This window comes from Suillus discolor (assembly GCF_016758755.1).
Source record: "Suillus discolor strain FC423 chromosome Unknown F5147scaffold_64, whole genome shotgun sequence".
In the NCBI taxonomy this organism is placed as follows: Eukaryota; Fungi; Basidiomycota; class Agaricomycetes; order Boletales; family Suillaceae; genus Suillus; species Suillus discolor.
In genome coordinates, this window is record NW_024541311.1 from 132,082 (window position 1) to 154,752 (window position 22,671).

Here is a 22,671-nt window from a genome sequence, read left to right on the forward strand (position 1 = left end):
GCCACTGAAGATTGAGGAGGTATCTGTTATGCCAGACATGACCATATCAGTTACTGCTATAGAGGGACCTACAGATGAAGTTCTGATCTCCATCTTTGGGGAGTGTGCGCTCTCTGAGATTGATGTACACATTTTCCAAAAGACAGAAAACATCCTTGCAGTACATCTAGAGGCGATATGCATGGCTATTGTGCTAGTTTGTGAAGATACAGAGTATGCCACCCCTAATCAGGAACCCACTATCTCAAAGGCCCTTTTTGGCGGCACTAATAGTAACCCAAAACCCCTTTTCCTTCAAGAATTTCTGAATCAATGCATCATGTTACATTCGTTTGGTAAGCCCTTTATGATTAGAGGCCACACTTGGTGTCATCTCTCATCCATGGAATATTTCTTTTGGGTGAAGAGAGATGATCAATTCCCAATTGATGCCTGTTTCCAAGATCCTGCAGATATAGTGTATGGAGTAAGGGTTTCTATTTATTTCATACTTTCAATTTAATGTACAAACTTGATATAGATCTTGGTGCTCAAGATAGACATGGATATGGTTATGGACATGCTTGAACAAGGACTGAGTAAAATCAGGGATTCCTTCACTGCTTTCCAAAAGAAGCTAGAGCCTCACCTTGAGTGCACTGCCCTTGTGGAAACCAAAGTCAGGTCCCATACTGACTGGGTTTTGACCTCGAAATGAATCATGAGCACATCAGAGGTTACTGCCCACAATTGCTAATTTGCCTAGTACTGTGCATGCTTCAGCATGAAGAGTAACATTGATCTCCCTTATGTGAGTTCAGAGACTAAAAATGGGGAGAAAGAGCCAGAGATCATTGGAACCAAATGTCTAAGCACATTACTGCTTCTTTGTTCCAGGCACACAATCGAAAAGACTTGAACAGGAATCATACAACTGAATCAGTTTACACATTTTGAACTTTGACTTCATCAAATCATGTTATATAGATATATTTCATCATAGCAATCATGTGCATCATTACTTTATACTAGCAATAGTACATATATACATCTCAGGCTCCAAGGACTGTCTCAAAGTTGCATGTGTCATATTTCTCATACATAAATATTGGGCTTAACATACAACATTCGTTAGCCCTTTAACAAGTCCATGTGATACTACAAATTCTCTATTTTTTCTATTTATCATATACATATGACTAGTTGAGGTGGGGCAGGTTATAAAGCAGAGCCTCTTCCAGTCATGAGAAACATTCTCTCTGTCTATTCTTTGTAAGAAGCATGATTCTCTTTCTCTTTAGAATAAATAATAATAATTCATACATGCTAAACTCTCTCTCTCAATTTTGTATGAGAGCTTCTATATAGTTCTATATATCTCTAAATTCTCATTAGAAAGGGATATTAAGCAAGGTCATCGCCGGTGATGGTACCTAATATTATGTAAGGAATTGTTTTTCTTGCAACTCTACTTATGGGAATGTGCATTTATCCACCAGACCGCCGGATTCTGCACATGTGCAATGGTTCAGAAGTGACGAAGCCGAGCGCTGCAGCGCTGAGGGCTCGGCCAGTGCGTGTGTCCCACTGTCCAACCAGTTGCCAGCATCTTTGTTTGTTCGGGTTTTCAAAGGGGGGCTTTTAGGTGCATTTCTGCCATTGGAGTCAAATTCAGAGCCACGTTTAATGGATGTGACAGGTCCTGTAGATGTTGGTGACTCATCTGCTACTCTTGTTTGGATGTCCAATGAGTCATAGGTCCTGATATCTGGAGATGCGCTGGGCGAGCTTTTACGTTTTAACCTTGTACACACTTAAAAATCAAATTCTGATTTTACCCATGCTTCAGCGTTGACCCTCTCTTTCACCCAATGTCGACTCCAATTTCGATGTCCCTTCTTCTAGAGCAAGCTGAAGCCATAGTAAGCCAAACTCACCAGAAGGGAGGTTTGAACTTGTCAAGTTTTAAGAGAAATGCCAAACATTGGTTCCCATCTCTACATTTTCCTGCGACAGATACATATCAGATTGCTGCCAAAAAGGTTTTAGACATCAATTCGCACATCCAACTCAGTCCTCCACCCTCTCTCCCTGAGGTGCACCCAAGCACCCCAAAGGCGCGTTTAGCAATTCATCTTCGCCTGAATGATGGAGACCCCACATACCCCGTTGCCATTATAGAGGGGGCTGAAGTTGATGTCGACGATGGCAAGACTACCCTCGGAGTTGTCCTTGCGATGATCCTTCCGTTTCTCAACTGCAGTCCCCAGCTTGCTTGCCACAACCACGACATTATGATCGAAATGTCCCACATGAACATTTTGTTGACAAGGAAACCAACTGAACAATCTGCCGACACTACAGAGTTTAAGCTCTACGAGGAGTTGGAGGACTGTACCCTCCTCCTGTGTCCTATTACCACCCTAGTGGTGAGGAGCCTGGTAGGTTCTTTCCATCCCCTTCAATATTGCTGCTGATCTTGCTAGTTCAAGCAAGCGGATGATGGGCCCTGTTCAACTACTTGGGTGGGGACGGACCACTGCACTCAGAGGAAGCCTCAAGCAACTTTGGAAATACAGTCATCCACGTCATCCACCACCAACTCCTCTACTGCTAATTCAACTTCCACACCGTTGACCAACCCCTCTACCACCCATTCAACTGAGGCTGATTCCAACAACCTTCACCATATGGAGATTGCGGTGAATGCATGGCTGTCTGAGCATCCAGATACAACCTCCCGATGGAAAATGTTCTCCAGTGTCTCCCATGGAAGTGTCCCAGTGTGGACTGTTTTTCTAATAGTGAAGGAGACGCTTGCACTGCTGGTCTCCGAAGTAAGTATTACATCCCTTCAACCATCTTTGTTAAACGCCAATCCATTCCCAGGTTGCCAGGTTTCAGAAAAAGCACCTCCGCCAGGTGATGAAGCAGTATAACATTGGCATCCCCCATCTGAATGCAGCAGATCATGTCGCCTATGCCACTGACTTAATAGACAATTCTGACCTAGAACTCATCAAAAGAAAGCTTAAGGGTGTGCAAAAGCGGGGTGTTGCTCAGTGCGTGGGGGAAGTTCTGGACTGTATGAAGGCTCAGAGCTACCCACTGTCATGATTTTTTTTTTCATCTTTCATCTTTCATTTGCTCATTCTGTCTTTTCATATTTCTACTGGTCCAATAGCCCCACTATTCAATTCTATTGTATTTTGCCCATTTTATTTTTTCCAAGTAACAGACAGTGAGAAATAAAATGAGTTCTAATTGAGGTCGACCATTGTCTTTAAAGGTTCTCATCTGTCTTTGCATTTATCTGCTTTATATTTCAAGGTTAGATGTGGAGCTGATCTCAATATAGTTTCCTCTAGATAACAGCAGCATCTAATCTCCAAAAATCCCCAAGATTTCCTTGGATATGAAAGTAATTCTTTGTTCATTCACTAAATATTAGTAATCATTTCAGGAAGGTGGTATAAAGATGTAGTATTAAGAAAGTAGATGATATGTGTTCTCACAGACAAATAGTTGTACTAGAGTAAATGATATTCTCAACAATCTCCAGATAATTAGTATTTTTGCTTGTTAAGATATATAGCATAAGTATATAAATAGTACACAAGATAAGTTTCAGAATTGGCATGAGTGGCTATAGTCACTGCAATATATATTTGGTTAAAGGAAAGAATTCACTTTACATGAATATGCAGAAATATGGGTAGTGAAGGGATGATGTACTCTACTGAAAAAGATTAACTAGTGGCTGAGCAAATTGTTGCATATGTCAAGCTAGACACAAACAATAGGTCTAGACTTCTAACATGTCTCAATAGGTCATTGTAGGAATGATCCTGAGAGCTTCATACCAGAAATTCACCTCCAAGTTCCTCTATACTATACCTAAATATGTGTCCTTGAATGTTGTAAGGTGAACAGATAGTGGAATGTATGTGTCACTATTGCCATAGTGATGTGATGTGACATTAATGACAAGAACATTTTTATAGTAAGCCACTACCTTGGAAATTCAGCCAATATAATGCTAGTAACAGAGAGAATGATCTTCCAAGCATATGATCTTGCTAAACAGGATAGGAGAGCAATAACTGTGACACATATATGGCGCTTGCATTCCATTAATCCACTGCTGTAGGTCAGCATCATGATGGATACTATCATCCAGAATCTGGCTCTATCTATGATTTTGATCATCCTAACACATTTCAGCACATGAAGGATCACAAATATGAAACTCACTGGCAGCATAATGTGTATTATTCATTTGTGAACAGAGATGAATGGGAGCTAACCAAATTTCTGAATGATAATCTCAATTAGGGACAAATACCTTGTTTCTTGAAGTTGTTGTGGGTGAGTGGCCTAACAGTTATGTACAACATTAGCTCTAATTACTTGCTAGGTGAGGTCAGAAGCATGGAAACCGCCAGCATACAAATCAGCTCTATAATTGTTTACTTTCATAGATGCTTTGCCAAAGGGACCTAAGTGGTGTTGTATGATGATTCAGACTGAAGGCTATATTACTACCCATCCTATACACCTCATCTGGTGTGATGCCTTGGAGGTGATGCACCACATTTTTGGCAACCCAGCATTCACCAACAACATGGAGTTTGACCCATATTAGATTTAAGATAATGGAGAACAAGAATATAGTGAATGGATGTCCAGCTTGTGTGTGCATGAGATCTGGGCTTGTTTTTTTCTCTCTACTAAAGTCTAATTCTAATGATTCAATTCTTTTGTTCTTAGGACCAGCTTCCTCAGTGTCATGCATGGTATGTGATTTATACCATGTCAAGAGTGATAAGGAAGGTAGGAGAGACTGTCTAGCCCAGTTACCTCTCTGTTTTTTCTTTGATTCATTGTCTTATATTTTATTTCTCACTTTTCAGACTTGTTTTATCTTGTATTTTTATGAATATGTGACCTTCTGTTTATTTCTCATTGTTTATTTTTATTTGGCTTCTTTCAGCCACCAAGTTTTGTATCTCCATTTATTTCTGACTGTTTATTTTTATTTAGCTTCTTTTAGCCACCAGATTTTATTTGTCAGTACATTATGTGACTGGGGGATATTCTGGTTTGTAACATTATTCAAGCTGACTCTACATGTTTAGTCATGATTGGTCATGCTTTGTAACAATATTTAAACATGACTCAACATGTTCAGTTATGGTTGGTCATGCTTTGTAAGTTCTTTGTAAGACACTGAACTTTGTTTGTAATGTACTTAGTAAGAAGGATGATTCAGCTCACCCAAAGGCTTGGTTTGTCATCTTCTGCATGACCAATCCCTGAGAAGAGTCAGTACCTTTCTGTCATGCTTTGTAATTTCTTTGTAGGATTATACAGTATTTATAATGTACTGTAGAGATACGACACTAGGTTCGTCACGTGCAGCCCGTGACGATGTCACACTTAGTCTTACAGGTTCGAATGTCCAGGTGACCTGTGACCTTACCCAAATAGATTCGCCTGCGGATCGTAGTGCTTCGCCGCTCGCAACGCCGTTTGCAACCATCTGACATGCTGCTTCGTGATTCAAGCAACTTGCTTCAGTCTGTCATGGATTCGCCTCGCATAGCGCTGACTGGTAACAAGTGGAATTGGAGACTCTGTGGTCTTAAAGCCTGCCAGGTGAGTCTACTAGTATGATCCGTTTTCAAGCGCCCATCATGCCATCGCAAACTGATATGTTTGTTGCTTCAGAGTGGCTCTCATGTGGTCGTGTTTTTGACCAGAGCAAACTGCCGCCTTCTGTTCAACATGAGATCACACGATTACTCGGGATCCCAACTCCAATGCAACCAACCATCCCATCTCGGACTCTGCCTGTCGCGCAGCTACTCGACATCAGTCTTTGCGCATCGCTGGACTGTGATCTTAGCCCAGACACCATCATTTTCTCAACAAACCCCCCTCTCCTCAGCCTTCCCAACGATTTCACGACATGGTCAATTCCCCCGCTCCATTGCGTCACTCAGCTCCTCGATCAGTTCAGTCAGGCTTGGTTTAATGGTCACACTTCAATCATCCATCCACTTTCCCCAACATTTCACCTTCCGTTCTGGGTTCTTTCATACTGGAGGGACATGTCATGTGCCCTGGAGGCTCGTCTCGCCTGGATATCGGCCCATGATTGGGTTCTTCAGAGGCTTGAGGATGAAGAGGACACGGGTCATGGTGCTTCTGAGTCAGTAGTTGTAGACGAGGTTCTAGATTCGCTCGAGCGTTTGCCATGGGATGTTGACTTGAAGGGGTTTGGTGCTCAGACCAATCTTCGCACACCAGAGCTTCTCCCTCTGCTCGCTGACACGATGGTCAATGGTCGTGTACTTGATGCTCTTATTGCCGCTATCAATGATCGTGCGGATGAACACAATGATACTGCTGTCGAGACGCTTGATTTTTCAAATATATTGTTCCTTGGCGACACGCGGTGGTCAAAGTATCATTTCGACAAAGCCTTTACTCGGCTGCATTACCTCGGAGACTCGCTTCACGATGGCACCATACAGCGCGTCATTTTCCCTGTCAATATTGCCAATGTCCATTGGGCCATCGTTAGCGTTGATGCTAGCACACAGATGATCTTGTACGGTGACTCACTTGGATGGTCCATGCCTAGTTCATATGTTGATGCTATCCGCCGCTGGTTGAAAAACCACGGATTCGCACCATTTGACAAAGGATCCTTGTCTCATGGGGAGCAGACAGACTCCTTTTCATGTGCAATCGCGGCTCTCAATACCATCAAGCACGCTGTCTTCAACCACCACCCGCTGTTTACCAATGACTCGAAATATTGTCTTCGCATGGAGGAGTTTTTGATGTTGACAAAGAGCCACTTCGAGGTTCGTTTTTACTGTGTTTTTACCACTCAAAAAACTCATTTCCTCGTAACAGTCTGAGGAGTTACTTTCTGAGTCTTCGGAGAGCTCTTTCGCAGATGACACTAGTGATTTCAGCATCGAATTTTCATCTTGTCCTCCATCATATCCCAGTCCGGTACCAGCAACAAGCCCCTCCCCTCCACCGACAACATCTAGCTCAGAACGTGTTTCCTTGAATCTTAGGGTTCGCGAAGAGGACAAATCTGTTGGTTTGTTCAAGTACTTTCCAACTACGACCTGCGAGGAGCATCTCAAATCGGCATGGACTCCTTTCTCTTGGGAGCTAGAGAGTCGTGAGCGGGATGCCCATAGGGTTCGTGTTGAAGGAGTAGAAAGAGATATACGCTGATGTGAGGGAAATAGGGAACGGAAACAAATCCAACGTGCCCGTGAAAAGGCTGTGAAGAAGGCCACTACAAATCACACATCCGACATCACTCCTGCCCTCCCAATGACAGATCTTGCCGAGGTGTCTCGCCCATATCGCGAGATTCGAAGAGATGTGAGGGCGCATAAACCTAGTGTTCAACCTGGACGCAAAAGGAAGCATGAGGACACTGTTGCAGTTCGTGTCAACTGGCAACACCCCTTGTTATGGGCTACTATTGCTGAAGCTGCTGTTCGAGTTGGGATTGGCATGTCCCCCATAGAGATTGTGCGCGATCTTCAGCAGAGGGACTTAGCACGATTCCGGACATTGACTCCGCAGGTAGTTGGAACATGGATTGACCGCTCTGGTGACAAAGCTGTTTGGAGTGCAGCAACTCTTGCTCGTGTTCAGCGACGCAGCCTGCCCATGTACCAAAACACACGGAAACACATTCTATCCTCCTATCCCAACGTGGTCAAATTGATCATCAACGACCTTCAGTCTCTCCGTCAAGTTGGTGTTGCGTTGGACACTCTCCGCTGCCGTGGTATCATCCTTGCACGCCTGCAACACTCCATTCCTGATATTTTTGGGCATGTCGCCAAGGACGGTTCTCGCTTCCGCTGCACGGAGAGTTGGGTGAAGGAGTTTCTTGTTGAGCATCTCAATTGGAGCTTCCGCAGGGCAACACGTGCAGCTCAAAAAACGCCACCAAATGTTGAGCAGCTTCTCCTCGATCAGTTCCTCCGTTTAACACTCACAATTCGTGACTGCGCAATCTTCGATGCTGCATTTGTCGTCAATATTGACCAGACGAATATTGTCTATCAGCCAGCAAACACCTCGATGTTTGAAACAATTGGCTCGAAGCAAGTCTCCGTGATCGGGCAGGAAGAAAAACGAGCGTTCACCGTCATCAATGGAATATCTGCCGGAGGTCATGCCCTCCCCTTGCAACTGATCTACGAGGGGAAAACTTCATGCTCTATTCCTTCAAAGTCTACTCCGCAATACAAGGAAGCGATGGAACTCAAGTTCAAAATCTCATACTCAAGTACGCACACTTACTGGTCAACATTTCCCCTCATGTGCGAGTACGTTAATGACATTCTGGTGCCTTACTGGGAGGAGCAGAAAGTGTTACTCAATGCACCGGCTGACCAGGAGTGTATTTTGCACCTCGACGTGTGGAGTGTGCACAGATCAATTCAATTTCGCACGTGGATGGATATGACCTACCCTTGGATCAAATACCGTTTTGTCCCTGGGGGCTGCACTGGTGTTGGTCAGCCATGTGACGTCGGTATTCAACGACCATTCAAACTTGCAGTCAAACAGACACAGCATGCTGATATAGTCAACGAGTCTCTTGTTCGACTCGCCCAAGACAAGTCTGTGTCACTCATCAGACTTGACACAACAATTGGCACCCTTCGTGATCGGTCATTGTGGTGGGTTATAAATGGATATCACGCTATAAACAAGCCTGAGCTTGTAAAGCAGGTTTGTTTCTCATTTTCTCGCACTGTCGAATCTTGATGCACGGAGCTAAATCATGTTTTAAGGCATTTTTCATGTGTAAGGCCGGGGAGAATTTCAATCTCTCATTCGCGAGCCTCGCAAGTCGAGAGGCGTTGCAATATTTACGTGATGTTCAGAAGAATGATCCAGCTGGATGGACGAGGATTGCTACTGCTCAGTACAAGACTGTCAGCGTTGACCAGGCAACAAACTCCGAGTCAGAGAACTGAGGCCACTGATACTACCGGAGCCGAATCCCCCTTCGACGATGCTAGCGAGCATGACCTCGATGCCAGTGACGTGCCAATGGATGCACTCCTTGATCATATGGCTTCCGGGGGTGAACACGTCCGTTCTGACTGCCGTATCGATGCAGATGGCGGACTTCTGTGTTCAAACCACTCCGAAGTCTATGATGTGGGTGACATTACTGCCAAAGATGTGGAGAGTGGCTCGAATAGTGTTCCGAAGGTTGATTACGGGCGTGGAAAGCGTAGACGCATCGCAAATTCGATGTATGATGATTTCTGGTCCCATTAGCGCATAACCTATGTTTTTTTTCCCATATGTCACAAATTAGCTTCGTCCCACCAAAAATTCATGTGACAGTCACACCAAATAGATTCGATTCATTAAGGGCTGTGACCTGTGACGAACCTAGTGTCGTATCTCTACAGTATATTAGTAAAAGCTGATTCATCACCTGGTTTGTAAGTAAGCCACATTCTTACGAATCCATCTGATAGAATTATGCTTAGTAAGGGGATTCCAAAAGGTATAAAAGGACCACATTTTCACCCATGAAATATAACTTCCCATTTTTTATTCTTCTCTCAAACCATGTGAGAGTATGTAAGAATAAAAGTGCAGGCAACGTGCCTTGAAGTAAGACTAAGACATATCATTATTCTACTCTAAAAGTTATATACTGCCTTACAGGGGTTGACTATATGCCTTTAATTATCATTATTCTACTAGGTTGTATACTACCTTACAGGGGTTGACTATATAACCATCAAACAGCTCTCATTCTAAGCTTTACATGTATACATAAGACTCTCTCTTTCAATGGAAAGTGAGACACAAATCTAAGGACGACAAAGTTGAAACAGACTTTCATAGGTTGAAGCACAACCTACTAGGCTGAAACAAACCTAATGAATTTATCCAGAACACAGAACATTCCATGACACTTCATATAAAGACTACACAAGAAAAGAACAACAAACTACATCCTCCCAAAAACTCACCACATTACCTCCCATGAAGTAGAAAAGTTGGAGACTATGAACTTAAGGACTGGCAAGAAGTCTTCACTGTGTATAATTGTGTTGTCATTATACACAACTTTTATGTAAGACCCTTAAGTAACAAGATACCGGGGTGCCACTAGCATGCCCATAGTTCTTGCTTCTGACAAAACACTGGTGACTCAACAAACAGGTGGACTTAAGATGCACCCAACACTCCTAACTATTGCTAATATTTGATCCGACATCTGTATGAAAGCTACCATGCATGCTTGGTCATGGGTGGCATATATGCCCATTCCCCAATTTGTTTGTCACCCAGACTTCTTCTCGCTCTTGCAAGCCCATGTTTGGCATTGGTGTATGGACATTGTCTTTGTGAATCTCAAATCTGCAGCTGTGACAGATACTCAAATGGTGGACCCAGTTGGTAACCTGCATTATGCATTTACTTCCCTTGTTGCATACACAGCCGACCTCCCCGAGCAACAGCTAATTGCATGTGTAAGCAAGAACACGTCACCTGTTACTTTGGCCATACAGTCACAGTTTGGGGACGAAAAGTTATATTTGCCTCGTTTTGGCCATCTAACAATCAAAGCCCTTCACCAACTTTGCCAATGTGTGGATCCTTGCAAGGTCCAGCACTTCCAAGAGAAAGCCAAGGTGCTTTTACTGAGTGGAGTCCAGCTCCCCTTCTGGTGTGACTGGTGCTTTTCTGATCCAGTGATTTTCCTTACACCTAAGATTCTTCATACTCTGCACAAATTTTTTTTTGATCATGTCTTCAAGTGGTGCAAGGAGGCTATTGGGGCTGATAAACTTGACACCCACTTTCACAGTCCATGGGCTGATTGATTTTATCTATCAGGCGCAGTCCCCCACATTTACCCCAACATCCATTGCTACTATGAAGGCCTTGCTCGAAGAGTTCCATCATTTCAAAGGCTCAATCATCCTCGCTAAGGCTTGCAGGGGAGCTTTGGGTCCTATCGATCACTTTCAAATACTGAAGCTTGAGCTCCTTGCCTCGTTCAGTTGAGCAATTCCTGACATAGGCACTATATTACAATACACAACTGATGTTAGTGAACATATGCTGATCACTCACTGCAAAACTCCCTTTGAGTGCACCAGTTACCAGTGTGCAAATTTCATCCAGCAGATCATTTGTCTTTTGGATTGGGAAGATACACCATGTCAATTCAACCTTTATGCTTTCCTCCACTCAAACAACTCATCCCTCAATAATCTGACTGTCAATGAATTTGACGAAGTCGTTGACATGGACCCAGCATTTGCTTGGATCACACATGTTGCTCCTGAAGATTTGTCTTGTTTTAAAGACCCTTGGCCAGTTTGCAACCACTTCCTTAAGGGCCTCCTATCTGATGATAGTGTTGCAGCCTTTCACATCACCATCTCTAGTGACCTCACCAATAAGACACCTGTCTTTTTGATGTAGCACTATGAACTTCCAGATTTTTGTTACAGTTTCACTCCCTTATCAAGCGTGTTGACAGAGTTGGGTCCTGCTTCCAGAACCACTTGCTCAAGGTCTGGTTCAAGTTCCATCTCCAGCTACACTCATTGCTGCACCCACTACTTGTGATGCCAAGTCAGTAAGTGCAGGCACACCCACCATCTGACACTCACTATCTCGGAAACTGTGATGTTGTGCTATTGCGAACACAGAATGGCAGTGAGTTTTCATTATCTACTAATTCTCAGTGTCATACTCATGCTCTGCTCTGCTAGATCATATCATTGCTCAAGTTCAGATGGTTTTTGCATTGTCAACAAGGGGCGCAGGGCTACCTCCTGCGCTTTCTCATCATCCCTTCATTTATGTGTAGCCTTTCAAAATTGTTGCACAATCCCGTGATGATCCTGCTGTCTTCATGAACCGTGTCAAGCACCAGTTTGTAACTCAATTGAACTGATTTCTGTCTATAATTAGGGAACTGCACAGGTAAACCTGTGGGTGTCCCAAGGTCAACCTGTACCCATACCCGCCATGGGTATGTACCTGTGGATACAGGTACAGGTATGGATGTGGGTACATACCCATGGTGGGTGTACCCACCCTCACCCAATCCCAACAGCCACCAGTGCTTAGCACACATGCACAGCACATGTCCAGCACATGTCAGCAAATGCTGATGTGGCTTGAACATATGCAGAGGACACTGGAAAGTGCCAGAAGAGTGGAAGGAGGGACAAGACAGGAAGAATGAGATGGAGGTAGGAGGTAGGAGGTAGGATGCAGTGTAGAGCACGAGTGGTGGTAGTAGCACGCATAAGTCGAGAAGGGGAAGTGAGATTATAATTGAGAATGTATAGATAGGACATATCCTATGAATGCAAGGTTAAAGATAGTAGTAAACAAGAAAAAAACATGCGCACCTGGAACAAGCAGCAAACAACAAGTCTACTTCAACCACACCTAACATCACCAACCCCCATCCAGAGTTGAGTCTACGTGTGCAAATGTAGATGGTGAGTAGACATGAGTGAGGAGGAAACACTCACAAGTGAACATTCAACACATGGCATGTGAAGACAAGCACAAGCAAGTGTAGAGTATGGAACATGACAGAAAACAAGCTGGAATGGGTGGGAGTAAACAAAAATAGGTATAGAAAAGTAGTATAACACTCGCAAGCAAGCATAGATATAGGAGAATGAGTGTCAAGTGTAAGCACTACACTGTGACTGTGACGGTGACCTGCACCAAACCGGTTCGGTGCATGGATGACTAATGCTCTCCCATGAGCCCGATATCCTAGAAATCATTATGAACAATCTTCCTTTACTTTATGGTTCAGACTGCAGTTCAGATAGTATTTTCATTTCATTTCTCAGACAGACTCAGATAGGCTGAATATTCTTGTATATTTAATTTTGCGGTAAATTCTGCTTAGTCAGCAATAACAATGACTCAGACTGAATCCCACACATGTCAAGTAACAGTGTAAAATAGTTCTTGCATAAGTTGCCTTGTGGGAACTTTCTTAACACTCTAAATACACGGCTCGCATCATTTCTACGGTCAATAAAGTAACATCATAACAAGACACCAACAAATAACATAATCAGTCTGTTACTTAATATTTGTCACATGATACTAAGTTATATGACTCTAACAGTCAGGTGACCTATGATCCTAAACCAAATCATGACAAAGCAACCTTTTGAGATGACTAAAGCTTGATGACACAAATTATAAAGCACATGACTACAGTAAATAGTATTGGTACAATCTGACTAAGCCTATTCCCCTTAGAACGTGGGAAATAGTAACACAGCCACCATAATTTATCTATATAAGACCCCACTTTTTGCCAATAAAAATATGCATACAGGGAACTTTTAAGCCCCACAAAATAAATTTGAGTGTGAAGTGTGATCAGTATCAACAACAGTGACAAGAGCTGTTAAGCAACTAACTGAGAGGTCATTGTAAGCAACATCCAGCAATACCTTTAGCTCATTGTCAACAACCATCAAATATCTTGAGCTCACTGTGCTCAACAGTGAGCAAAACTTTTTCTTTGATTTTCTACTGGTGAACCTCTAGTCTCTTTCTTTTCTTTTCTTTCTTCTTTTTCTCTTTCATGTCCTGTTTCTTTCTGTCTTTTTTTTTCATTTGTCTCTTTTTCTGTTCAGTTCGTTCACATCTTAAGTGTTATTGTCTGAATTTGTTTCAAGATCTTTGTGTTGTCTTTACGTCCATCTAAGCACCGGCTTAGTGGGAAGACTTCAGAAGTTGATAGTGACACTTGACCTCACTCATCTGAGTAGTGATACTGAGCCAGGGTTTTCTTTGTCTGCTAGACTTTAGTTGTTGAATAGGGGACTTGGTACTGAAATCCAAGGACGTCCGTTCCTGATTCTGTTTAATACTCATCGCGAGTTCCTTGGCAGCAGGTTCAATAGTGAACTAAGAGTTCTACTGATCACTGATTAGTCCTGACCTTTGATTCTACCTGTTTGTGCTGAGGAGGTGATTGTTATAATTTCGCACAACTTTCTGTAGTAAATTTATTACGAGAAGCATTGTTACTGAAGGAAGGGTTTCTCTTACCAATCTATTTCTTTTTTATCAGTACCATACTGTTGGGCTGACTTTTCTCTGTTTTCTAATCACTGCCATACCGTTGGAGTGAATCATTTTCTTTTTGTCATCACCATACCGTTGGGCTGACTATATTCTGTTTATTTTATTTTCTATTGTATCCATACTGTTGGATTGACTGGTATTGCTACTGACCTCACAGAAGTACTTTTTGTCTGAACATAGCTTGGGGAAGTGTAAACAGCCACCCACGAACAACCATGTTATCAGTCATTGGTATTTGTCTGAATCACTGACCGTGGAGATATTTGATTTTGTAGGTGTTTATCTATAGATCATCTATCTAAGAAGACAACGGGTACATCACAGGTATGAGTGTTTGCGCAGGTCACAAAATCCTGACCCATATCTGGCAGTACCTGTACCCCTGACCTGCTGCAGGTTACCCATACCTGTGCAATTCCCTATCTATGGTGGACGTGCTAATTGTTCTAAGATAGTGGACTTGTGGATTCGACGAACATCACATGACAAATGTGACAAAAATGTGATAACAGACAAAAATTGTAATAACTATTGAGCAGGTGCATTCTGCATCAATCACATACTCATTTATCTTGGTAGTAATATTGCGAACATTTTCCATTACTCAAAATAAGCAGAAGTGGAGTGGAAAGTTTGTTATTTCAATTTCTTAAGTTATTGAAAGTAGCAATCTAGAAACCTGGTTTAATGAGCCGCTCTCCACAGGTGCTCCATAGTACACTCCATGTACCTTGCAAGTTTCACTCAAATACTGTTTCTGTATCTGCAAAGCCCCAAGATGTATCTGTTCCCCCTCAGATAGCCTTCGAAAATGTTGTCAACAATGGATGAATCACCTGGGTTACCACTGGAAGAAAGAACCAAAGGGGCAGTATTCCGATGGACACGAGTGGGAAGATGTTGTTCATTTTCATCAAAATGTTTTCCTGCCAGCATGGAATTGTTGTCAGACATGGATGACAAAGTGGAAGCGGGAGGGAGACATTACCATTGAGGACATTGAGGCCAATATGGCTCCATCAGGTTGTCGGGTCATATTGTGGTTTCACAATGAGTCAACCTTTTATGCCCATGATCAACAGAAACAAAGATGGGTGCATAGCTCCGAAGGTGCAATCCCTCAGCAAAAGGGGGAGGGAGTATCTTTAATGGTGGCCGATTTTGTCTCCGCAGACTATGGGTGGCTCTGCTCTCCAGATGGTGAGGAGAGTGCTCAAGTCCTCTTCCGAGCTGGAAAAGCATGCAATGGGTATTTCACGAATGAGGATATTCTGGCACATGCCACAAAGGCAATGGATATCCTAGAAAAGTGGTACTCACATGAAGACCATGTTCTAGTTTTTGACAATGCAACCACGCACCTAAAACGAGCTGAGGATGCCCTTTCTGCTTGAAAGATATGAAAGATACCCAAAGGACCCCCTGCAACTTGGGGGGTACCCAGAACACTCAAGGATGCCAATGGCAACACCACTCTTGGGCCTGATGGGAAACCGCTAAAAGAGAAAATTCCTATGGCCAAAGCGATGCTCCCAAATGGAAATCCCCAGTCACTGTATTTTCCCGACAGTCATCCAAAAGCCAAATTTTTCAAGGGCATGGCTCAGATTTTAGTCGAGCGTGGCTATGCTGATGCTTCCAAGCTCCATGCTGAATGCAAGGATTTCAGGTGTCCAACTCCAATTGATGGCGAGAGGGCTTGTTGCTGTCATTGGTTGATGTATATTCAACCAGATTTTGTCAATGTTGAGTCACATCTTGAAACCTTGTGTCGCACACGAGGTTTTGATGTCATCTTCTTGCTGAAATTTCATTGTGAACTTAATTTTATAGAACAATGTTGGGGCTTTGTGAAACAGCTGTATCGAATGAAGGACCAGTCTTCATCAGAGGAAGTTCTTGAATGGAATGTTATTGAATCACTTGATGCCGTCCCAATGGAGTCAATGCGACGGTAAGCGCTACCTTGTTTCATTTGAGATTAACTAACCAAAGTTCAGTTTCGCTATGATGTCTGCAAGATTTATTGATGCATATCAGAAAGGCTTGAATGGCATGCAAGCTGCTTGGGCAATAAAAAAATATTGCGGCCATTGTGTTCTCCCACAATCCATTATAAAGGAGTTTGATTGACATTATACACTCCCAACAACACATTGATTCATGCAAATACACATTCTCTGCTAATGTTCTGCTTCATTTAGTACTATTGTTGCTCTCAATCTACCTTATATAGACTCCATTGTACCAAACTCTTCTACTTCTACTTACTTTAATCCTTAGCACGCTTCGGCATGGGTTCGGCACTGTTCGGCATACTTTTGAGACACTTATCCACACAGCATCACACTTTGTCACATGCATGTGATGTTGGTCGAATTCACAAGTCTGCTATCTCATTACTTCTGTGACATGTCTAGAGCTCTATGATACATTTTACCTGAATAACTTCTCAGACAAGGAGTGGTACTACTACCATATGTCACATACAGATTCTCCTTAGTTCATTGATGTCATGGTGTACTGAGTTTGTGTGGATGATGGCAGCAGGATCAATTGTATCAATTATTTTCATCAAATATATTGTATTGTATCACTGAGCCTATCACATCTTATGATTCTTGTCCACAAAAGATAACTTGGCTTATGTCTTATCGGCTAGATGTGGTGAGTAATATTGGTGTTCAGGCATCTCCACCAATCGTATGAGTTCGCTAGTGTGGTCATAAGTGTTTGTAAGTATCCATAATGTGCATTATAGACACTTACAAACACTTACAACCTCACTAGTGAACACATGATTGGTGGAGATGTTTTTGCTGCTATTATTTTATTTTGCTGGTTGAACTTACAAGAGATGGAGAACCGAACATTTTGATCAATGATAATCTGTCGCATTTCACTGAAGATAAAAGATGGGCTTAATTTAATCTGAGATCAAATAGATAAAAAAACAGACAACACAATGCAGTTAAATTGCATGATCAGAACATAACAAATAATGTGATTAAATGTAACTAATGCAAATCTAAGCACAATGAGTGATACACCTCCTTGTCCGAGAAATTGTTCAGATAAAAACACTCATATACCTCCATACTCATCGCTGCACCCACTGTACAGTCAGCGCCTTAGCTGTACATAGGAAGAAGCTCTACCGCATGCGTGATATCTGTGAGAGGAATGACTGCACCCAATCTTATCCACTGGCCTGTGGGCCCTTCCCGATATTTTTGGGCCACCATATACATACTGATGGCAGGCTGACTACCTGGATCCCCGATGATCTCATAGTACTGGACATAGAGGAGCGGTTGGTCTGCAAGGTAGTAGGGAAGTGTGATGTGGCAAGGTGCAATGGGCTGGAAGACTGCCTGCACTTGAGCAATATGATTTACTGTGTAATGATAATCAGTAATATGCAGCCAAGATAAGATAAATATTATTTACCTGTCTGGTTGCTCTGTATCGACTGCATAATCACAGCATCACAATTTATAGAGGAAACTGTTCTGATGGTGGGGCAGCCTGCATGACTTGACTAGGCATGATCATCCATGAGTGATAAATGGAATGCAGCTGTAATCAAAACTTATTCCACGTCTTCAGACAACCATAATCATTGCTCCATGCTGTTGTGAATTGACTGGTGGAAGCTTTCATAATATAATCAGGAAGTGCTTGTCCAAAATCTGGCAGTGCGTAAAGCTGCTGGATTTCATTGAGAGACATCTTGGCTCAATCAGGAGTAACAGTGATGTGAAAGGCAGCTGTAGCAGTGGAAGACAGGATACTCTTCAAAAAGTGGTTTCAAACTGGGCATGGCCCGACAAAACACCATTGATTCAGATCACTAGGTGCGATGCGGGCGATCCACGCAAGAGCAGGGTCACTTTCAGTGACCTCTTACTCTTCTGTAACTATGGCATTAACAAGGGGGGAATCATGCATCCATAGGAAGAGGTACAATTGGAATCGCCGCATTGACTCCTTGCAGTTAAGAATGTCAATGATTTGTTCTGTGAAGGTATGTGACTGGCATGATGTCCTCTTAAAAGGGAGTTTACAATCAGTAATGAGAAGACGCTCAGTGACATCAGCAGTCCATTGAATGAGGGCGCCAGTATCCTTGGTGAACATAGCAAAACTCTGCAAAAGCTCAAGCTTTGGGATGATAAAGTTGTCGAGTGTTCCTTTGGTGCCTCGTCTCACACCTGCATCCAATATTGCATGTTTATGATCATGAAACTCTTTGAGTGAGGTGACCATGGAATCAACAGAGGTGCCAGAATAAACAGGGCTTTGGGCCTGATAGATGAAGTCAATCAAAGCACAAATCACATGGACAAATGGGGGGCATGACCCCAGTAATAGAAGGAACCAAGGTGCATTGCAAGTCCCAATGTTCCTGACCAGTCATTTGTTTCATCTGACATACTCCGGATAAAAAATGGCATGTTCCTACTCTCTTGTAGTGACTTCGGAAATGGAGTTTGAGTTTGTCCTTTCCCACTGATTCTTTGCACCACTTGAATGGGTGGTCAAAGAAAAATTTGTGACAGGTATGGAGAAAATTCTCCTACCAGAAAGGAAGAAGGATCTGAGTGCTGCCAATTCCACCAAAAAGGCTGGTGAATGCCACTTAATGAATCAGCCTTGGCTTCCTCCTGGAATTCTCGCAACCTCCATGGATTGATCCATTGACAGATGTTATATATTGCCATAAGTGTATGTTCTTTCGTGCATGGTGGATGGCGATAAGTGTCACCAAAAGATTGAGACGTGGCCAATGTGATAGGAGAAGCGACCTTTGAGACACATGCTATAGCTTGCTGTTCTGGCAGATCCACAGTGTACACGACCAAAGGTGTGAAGCAGTGTCATAGATGTCCAGCTGGATCAAGCATGAACATGCCCACCATGGCTGCGACCTTAGCATCTGCAAAGACAATGTTCATGCACTTATGAAACAGATGTTGGCTGAGAATGGTTTGGTAGTCAGGATGAACATCAACAAATTTGGGAATTGGCATATATGCGATACATTGCCAAGCATGACATGTTGCTCTCATCCGCACGTCAGATTGAATGTTGCCAACAGTGACAAGAATAGGGCACATTTCAAGTCCTCCCATATGCTGGGTCACAAGTGTCTTATCAGATGCAACGATCATCAGAATGATGGTAGCACCTTCAGGAAGTTGATCCTGTACCAAAGCCATCAGTAGACTACTGTGAATGATACATCAAGCTTACCTGAATTTCAAATGCTTGTTGGGCCATAAAATATTCACTGTATTTGCACTCACCACCATCGACCACGACATGTGGGTCATATGTCACATGGTTTGCAAAAATTGGATTTGCAAAGAGATCTTGCACTACCTCTAAGCCATCACGCCAGATGAGGTTTATCGGTTGGATAGTTAGGTACCTGATCATTTTAAGGGTCATTGAATGCCATTTTGGTCCGGTTGGAAGAGAAGCTACCCATAAACTCAAGGTCAGTTACACTAGCCCATACTCCACAGCTCCAGACAAACCCATTTCAGCTTGAGAAATTACTCCATATCACTTTGCGTTAAGCATTCACAAAGGAATTTTGCAAGGTCAAACTCTGCCTGGTCTTGAAAGGGATAGAATGGGGCATGATGTCGGTGGTAAGCATACTAGTCATTTTCCATCACCTCAAGGGTGTTTTGTGCCTTTCCAAATATGTAGCCAGAAGATGAGTGGTACTGCCCAAAGACACGATCTTTTCCTGCTTCAGAAGTAGATCGAAGAAACATGGGGGACAGGAATATGGCAATCTTGCACTGGAGGCCAGCAACCATTTGTTGTCTGAAGGTGTTCTAACACTGCCTCAGCAGAAGGCAAATCAATTTGACACTGCAGGCATTTTGCAATAGATGATTTGATGTGGTTACTGAAGTATCAATTCTAGAATAGAATAGAAACTTACAAATTGCCATATATAATGAATGGCCCAGAATGATGATTGCTAGCATCCATAGTCACTGGAAGAATGCGGACTTTCACCTGCTTGAGCCAATGAGCCTAGGGTGCTACACTGCCAACACAGAGAAAAAGTTGCAAAGTCCTTCAAAGTCCACTTGGCATCCTATTGTTCATAGTGATATCCCTCAACTGTAGTAGTATGCTCCCTGTTCTTGAGCTTTGGCAAGTCTCTAGTCACTGATCTCTAGCTGCATATGGACACACCTAACACTCGTATAACCCCCCCTCCTTTGTCTGACTGTGAGACCATAATCTCAACTTGAGTCAATATAGCATCAGCATTCTCTAGTTCCAAGCTGGTGTTCCCTATGTCCCCTCTTACATCCTTCGGATCAGCCAAGTCCAACATAATTTCACTCCCTCAGAAGAAATTTCAACACATAGGCCATCCCTCCTCTGGCCACATCCTCAATTGTACAGGCCCTTTTATAAGGCAAGACCATCTTCAGTGTTTCCAGGAAAAGATCTGCTCTCAGTATAAGCTGTGCCTCATTTATAATTCTTTCCCATATGAGATTGTCTTTGCAAAGAGGCACATTATGCAGTCTTTACACAAATATTTCTCCCAGCAAGACTTGCATGAGGTAATTATCTCACTTTCCACTCCCATGATTTCACTCAAACAAAGATCTAGGATAAAGAGCTACTCCAAAAGAGCTTATCTCATCTATCCAATAGTACTTTCCACAAGGCTGCTCTAGTCAAACAGGTGTCAGCTCAGGACAAGACACACATGGTCATACACACGACCTGGAAACTTGAGTTGATTGAGAGGCAGAGGTTATTTATGCAGTCACTCCAGAAAGAGCAGGAAGAGGAGCTTAAGATTGCAGAGACTGAAATGGAGTTCTTCAGGCAGCTGGTCTGTGATTGAGGACTCCCTGCTTTGCAAGACAACCAACAATATTTGGAGGCAATTTTTGCAGAAGAATTGGACAATATCGATGTCACCAATGAGCAGTACAGACAGTTCACGACTCATGTGAGGAAGTGTGTTGTTCCATTTGCGAATAGCAGTGACATGGAACTTTCCCCTGACAAACTTGTGGCAGATCATGATTCCTCAGACTCCCACAGTGATGGGGGGTCAGATGACCTTGTTTATGGAGCAAATAAATAGGAAGGTACATTACTGCTAGTTCCCCATGCTTCTTCATTCTATTAACGACACATGTTCAGTCAATCTGACACCAAACAATTCAATCCCTATTGCCTCCTATTGCCCCAATTTCATTCTGTATCGCCTATATTGTGTCCTATCCAATTCTGATGCCTTCCAATCCGATTGTTGTGCGGCATTTTATATCTTTACCTCAGCCCATCACCACGACTTATCCACATTTTACGCTTATGTTGAATGCACTGTAGATTATGTATGATCTTTCTGATTTATACCAGGCTATACTGTGATATTAATACATTACCTAGCTTACAGTGGTAGCAAAAATGTAATACATTAATTGCTGTACTTACAGGCAGTAGTAGGCTGATGTATCACTGTTGTATCACTGGTGAATCCAAAAAAGATGCTTTCATCCAGCCTGTTCCTGGTTCTCTGGGTTCTTTTTGATTGTTCCTCCATTATTTCAGTTGTTCCTTGATTCTTTATATTTGTCAGCTGACAATATTTTTAGCAGTTGGATATTCCTTGCTTCTTTCTGTGTCAGCTGACTTTATTTAGCCAATATATTTTTATGCATGGTTTTATTTAGCACATTTACCCATGCAGAGGTATGTACAATTCCTCGGCAGTTTGCGGGTGGCTTGGAGAGCTCCCTTGCATTACAAATATTTTCAGCGGTTGGTTATTCCTTGTTCTTTCTGTGTCAGCCGGCTTTATGTACAGTTCTTCGGCAGTTTGTGGGTGGCTTGGAGAGTTCCCTTGCATTACAACATCGTACATAAAACACGGTGCAGTCGACACTCAATGAATCTTCCAAATTTTTACCTGCTCTAACTGTCCAGCTCTCAGATCAATATCTTCATTCGGACTCTCGGCTCTTTCTGTTTGGTGAGTAAATATATTGATTTTCGAGTGTTCTGACCAGGTATTATTTGCTTTTTAGTGTTACTTACTGGCAGGACTCTGACGGCCTGGACCCTGCCGTTTTGCATCTTCTAGTACTGCCACCCTCCAGTAATGTCGCCAAGCCACCCACAGCCTTCACTCCTTCTCTCACTCACCACCAACCTAGGCTATTGCACCATCCACCGCCCTCTCACACCTTCCAAATGCCTCTGCACCTCTGTCGCACAGTGAATTGCAGGCTCAATACCGTACCATTGCGTACATTTCAATTCTCAGTGAATATCTCAAACTAACTCGATGCCCACACAGCATTTTTACTTTGTCCAACCGGTGAGGTTTGCAGTCTGAGCTGAGACTGCAAACCTAAGCCGCTCTAAGCCAATCACGCTGATCAAGTCTGGTTTAGAGGAGGACCTTTCTGTACTCTTAGCTTTAGTGTCTGTCTGAGCCTACCAGCCATGTCGTAT

The 22,671-nt window shown here is 42.9% G+C and overlaps 5 protein-coding genes across 5 annotated transcripts; 4 read left to right on the forward strand and 1 right to left on the reverse strand.

Moving 5' to 3' along the window:
• Positions 1-1,850: 1,850 nt before the first annotated feature.
• On the forward strand, positions 1,851-3,096 carry F5147DRAFT_777901 (uncharacterized protein; the record flags this gene model as incomplete). The annotated part of the gene is made up of 3 exons (XM_041442046.1): positions 1,851-2,420; positions 2,466-2,816; positions 2,869-3,096. The coding sequence occupies 3 exons, from the start codon at positions 1,851-1,853 to the stop codon at positions 3,094-3,096; spliced, it is 1,149 nt and encodes a 382-aa protein (XP_041288638.1).
• Positions 3,097-4,444: 1,348 nt separating this feature from the next.
• F5147DRAFT_583394 (uncharacterized protein) lies at positions 4,445-4,624 on the forward strand (the record flags this gene model as incomplete). The annotated part of the gene is made up of 1 exon (XM_041431723.1): positions 4,445-4,624. A coding segment is annotated over one exon (180 nt), but the record flags the coding sequence as incomplete, so codon positions are not given.
• A 5,674-nt stretch (positions 4,625-10,298) lies between these two features.
• Positions 10,299-11,076, forward strand: F5147DRAFT_656280 (uncharacterized protein; the record flags this gene model as incomplete). Its single annotated transcript, XM_041434093.1, has 3 exons — positions 10,299-10,538; positions 10,578-10,700; positions 10,906-11,076. The coding sequence occupies 3 exons, from the start codon at positions 10,299-10,301 to the stop codon at positions 11,074-11,076; spliced, it is 534 nt and encodes a 177-aa protein (XP_041288640.1).
• Positions 11,077-15,875: 4,799 nt separating this feature from the next.
• Positions 15,876-16,290, forward strand: F5147DRAFT_583352 (uncharacterized protein; the record flags this gene model as incomplete). The annotated part of the gene is made up of 2 exons (XM_041431718.1): positions 15,876-16,111; positions 16,158-16,290. The coding sequence occupies 2 exons, from the start codon at positions 15,876-15,878 to the stop codon at positions 16,288-16,290; spliced, it is 369 nt and encodes a 122-aa protein (XP_041288641.1).
• Positions 16,291-17,288: 998 nt separating this feature from the next.
• Positions 17,289-19,946, reverse strand: F5147DRAFT_747441 (uncharacterized protein; the record flags this gene model as incomplete). The annotated part of the gene is made up of 12 exons (XM_041439950.1): positions 17,289-17,554; positions 17,608-17,669; positions 17,750-17,889; positions 17,911-17,952; positions 17,974-18,010; positions 18,035-18,060; positions 18,091-18,405; positions 18,436-18,465; positions 18,521-18,736; positions 19,077-19,364; positions 19,414-19,654; positions 19,828-19,946. 12 exons carry the CDS (start codon positions 19,944-19,946, stop codon positions 17,289-17,291), a joined length of 1,782 nt encoding a protein of 593 aa, XP_041288642.1.
• Positions 19,947-22,671: the final 2,725 nt, after the last annotated feature.